At 59.2% G+C, this 3,514-nt stretch overlaps 1 protein-coding gene across 6 annotated transcripts; it reads right to left on the bottom strand.

Moving 5' to 3' along the window:
* Positions 1-482: 482 nt before the first annotated feature.
* Positions 483-2,952, bottom strand: PIGC (phosphatidylinositol glycan anchor biosynthesis class C). 6 transcript variants are annotated; one of them, XR_004080304.2, is made up of 3 exons: positions 1,892-2,952; positions 1,369-1,748; positions 484-1,224 (listed from the first exon to the last, which is right to left on the bottom strand). XR_004080304.2 is itself a non-coding variant. In XM_031047278.2 (3 exons), exons 1-2 carry the CDS (start codon positions 2,764-2,766, stop codon positions 1,712-1,714), a joined length of 912 nt encoding a protein of 303 aa, XP_030903138.1. In that variant the 5' UTR covers positions 2,767-2,952; the 3' UTR covers positions 484-1,549; positions 1,671-1,711. The 6 variants fall into 6 exon arrangements, 5 of the variants coding, with proteins under 5 accessions (XP_005147143.2, XP_030903138.1, XP_030903139.1 ...); XM_031047278.2 differs by having other exon boundaries at positions 484-1,549; positions 1,671-1,748; XM_031047279.2 differs by having other exon boundaries at positions 484-1,536; positions 1,671-1,748.
* Between the last annotated feature and the right edge of the window lie 562 nt (positions 2,953-3,514).

Raw genomic sequence — 3,514 nt, 5'->3', positions numbered from 1 at the left:
GGACTGAGGCCAAGGAGAAGGTGAAGGGGAGGCCCTGCACAGAACAAAGAGGCCTGGGCCTGTAAGCAGGGATGAAACTGCCTGTGGTGGGCTGGACAGAACACATCCTGCATCCTGCCTGGAGCTGGGCAGACAGGGCCTGCCGCATCAATCACAGTGCAGGAATCTGCTCAGCTGATCCACTGGGCTCCAGCTGTGGCTGAGGTGATGGTGGCAGTTGTTTCCTTCTCCACCTGGAGTGTCCGGGCAGTTGAATGTCCTAACCGAGAACTGGTTTTGAGAGTCTGATTTTGGGAATAATATTTTTGGGAAAAAGATTTCTCCCTGGGGGAATGGGTGCAGCAGAAACTCTGCTTTCTTGTAGTGTCTATTGTGACAGACATTAGCAACAGGCACCAGGCAGGCTAGATCTGATTTACTTTTGGTTTACACTTCAGCCTTGCCCTACCAATGAGCTCTGTGAATCGCTTTTGGATTGTGGTGTTACAGTGGCATTAGTGCAAGATGGACACCCCAGTCACTGAGCAGCTTCCTGTGAAACCTTGTGAAAACAGTTTTCTTTCCACAGAACTAGCACATGTTATTTGGACTGTGAGCACCTGGCTGCTCTGCGCTCCCTGCGAGACTGGAACACGGGCTCTAAACTTCCACAGGTTTTAATTAAAACCAAAGTGAGATGTAGTCATCACCATAACGACAACGGCAACATTTAACACTTGGCAGGAGCTGTAACAAAGCACTGGAGGTGTTGGGGACTCCGCCGGGGACTGCTCATTTCCGAGAAAGCCCAAGGAGCGCTGCTGGCTGACGTGAGACACCAGCGCTGAGGGCTGGGGTAAATCAGAGCTGTACTTCTCCAAGAGAGGTTTCACAGAAACCCGGGTAATGCCAAATGCGTCCTTCCGTGGTGGGGCTGGGGCAAGTGTGTGCACTATCCCGCTCGTGGTGCTGGCTGCAGATGGACTTGGGCCAAGCAGCCAAGGGACTGTCCCTGATGGGAGCAGGGAAAGGGAAGTTCCAAGGAGGCTGGTCTGGCCTCTGCAGCTCCAGCGAGACTTGTTTGCCTGGAGCGCCCTCTGTTGCGGTGTGTGTGGTGCTGAACAGACGGTGCTGGACCGGACCGCAATGGGTCATGTCAATGTCCTAAGCAGCCTGGCATCCAGCCGGTGGGTGCAGTCGCAGGGGCGTGCACTGAGCTCCATCCCTTTGGCTCGGGGTCTGGCTCTGGAGCAAGGTGAGATCCAGCTCTGAAAGGGAGTTAGAAAGGGCAGGAAGACATCCTGCCCTATCACACCTCCCTCTTCTAAAGGATTTAGGTTAATGTGGTGTCTGGCAGTGTTGTGAGGTTATTCTGGCATCAGCACTCACCCAACGCACTCAGGCCTGCAGGTCCAGCAGCACTCACCACCCTGTACCTCTGCTCTGCCCACAGCAATCTTTACCCAATTCCCTTCTCCTTCAGCCCTCCTGGGGAAGCACTGCCAGTCCCCATCACATAGATCAAGGTTCCTGGGGCTGAGGACTTTCATGGCCATTCTGTGGGGCGCATCTGGGTCAGATGAATGTTTCTAAGTGGCATGTCTGCTCAGTGGATGCCCACACCCCCTCTACCCCCACTCCCAAGGGCAAGTATGGGTCTGCATGGCTGGAGCACACCTTGCCTCACTTACCTGTCTCTGAGCTCCTGTATGGGCTGCCCACTCTGTGAGGTTCAACTACTTCCTTTGCCAAAACCAAGCAGGTCAGGTCTGGAAACAGATGCTGAGGTTAACACAAACATGGTCCTCGTTGGGCAAGAGGCTTTATTGGGACAGGTATCTTTCCCCCCCACGGCTGTCCCCCAGCAAGGACCTTTACACTGCCCACAGCAGAGGGTCCCCTCAGGACCTACATAAGGAACCTGGAAAGGTCCTCCTTGATTTCAGCCTCGTCCCACGGCCCATGGATGTTGTCCTTGAGTAGCTGAAGGCGGATGAGACAGTAAGGGCAGAGGCCGCAGATGGCCAGCAGCAGTGAGGTGAAGAGCACAGCACCCACAGTGGAGATGGTGGCCAGCCCCGCCAGTGCTGCCAGCGCAAAGAGCACCGTCACCCCCACATAGCATCGAGGCGTCAGAGCTTTCAGCTTCTTCTGCAGCATGGGCCAGAGGGCAAAGATCTGCATGGCAAAGGTGACCATGACAAAGGCATGGAGGGAGCGTGGCAGACGGGAGGCCAGGCACACGGAGGCAAAGATGGCCATGTTGAGGGACAGTGTACTGGAGACAATGGCAGCATTGGCACCATAGTCAAAGAAGATGAGGTGACCAAGGAGCATGAGAGCTGACATGGCATAGATAGTGTCAGTGCTGATGGATTCAGTAAGCGTCTTCAGCACCGGAGAGAAGCCATAGGTGAAAGCAGTGAACACCAGTGTGCTCTTGAGGTCAGCCCACCGTGTCCTCCCGCTTTCCCACCGCCCAGCCCCGCCGTCCACGGCATCAAAGAGAACATAGCCGAGCAGGGAGGAGACCAGGGCCGCCCCGAAAAGCCCCTGCGGGCTCAGCATCCCAGCGTCCATGTACCACCAGGTGACGACAAAGACGCAGACGCTGCACAGCTGCTGCGCCACCACTCCCGACTGGAAGACGACGGCCTGGTACCGGTACTGGCGGGCATGCACGTTCTTCTGCAGCTCCTCCAGGAAGCGCTGGTCCACGTAGTTATCCGGGAAGGGCTGCCGCTCGTACAGCACCTTCTGCCACCGCCGCCCGGCAACCGCCTCCATCTCCCCGAGGCGGGCGGGGAGGGTGGATGTGAGGGGCTCCGCCGCTACACACGCACTCTCTGCCCCTGCCCCGGCTCTGCCTTTGGCTTTGGCTCCGGCTCCGGCTCCGGCCCCGGCCCCGGCCCCGGCCCCGGCCCCGGCCCAGGCCCAGGCGCGGTCCCACCGCCTCCGCCTCACTCCGGCCGTGGCGCAAGGGATGCCGGGCGCTCTGGGCCGCCACCAGCCGGCGGGAGGCCTCAGCAGACGGCGCCGTGAGGGGCTGCGGACGGGGCCCGGGGCAGGGAGGACCTGGTGGGAGCAGGAGGGATGAGGAGGGAGTAGCAGCGCTGGGCACTGTCAGGCACCCCGCGGCTGCACTCCCCTCGCCAGGCAAGCCCTGCAGCCAGCTTTGGGGGGTTCTGTGGAGATCCCAGGTTCGTGCCAGGATCTGGCCATCCTGAATGCCACAGCCCTCACCCTGCACGCAGGATTCTGCCTGGAGGAGCTCCTGCGGCTGCCTCGCTCCTGCCTGTGTCCCCCTCCTTCACCGCAAACAGCGGGGTGGGCACCTGCAGGATGCTCCTCCTCCCTGGTTTGGGCTGTGAGGCCCTGCCGTGGTCCCAGCAGCAGCTGTGCCCTCGCACCGTGGTAAAAGGGCTCTCCCGGCAGACCTCCTTTGCAGCCCTAACATGCCATCCTTAAGCGGCCGTCAAGAAGGGCACAGCCAGTTGGTGGGATGTGGCCGGGAACTCTGTGTGTGTCTTTGTCT

The sequence above is a fragment of the Melopsittacus undulatus genome, chromosome 6 (assembly GCF_012275295.1).
Source record: "Melopsittacus undulatus isolate bMelUnd1 chromosome 6, bMelUnd1.mat.Z, whole genome shotgun sequence".
NCBI classification, from domain to species: domain Eukaryota; kingdom Metazoa; phylum Chordata; class Aves; order Psittaciformes; family Psittaculidae; genus Melopsittacus; species Melopsittacus undulatus.
Note: the sequence above shows the minus strand (reverse complement) of the source record. Positions and strands in the feature narration are given on the sequence as shown.

Coding starts and splice junctions, on each gene's coding strand:
- PIGC (XM_005147086.3), bottom strand. CDS start 2,766: ATGGAGGCGGTTGCCGGGCGGCGGTGGCAGAAGGTGCTGTACGAGCGG. Junction 1,749..1,891: donor GACCTTTCCAGGTTCCTTAT/GTAGGTCCTGAG, acceptor ATCTGTTTCCAG/ACCTGACCTGCTTGGTTTTG.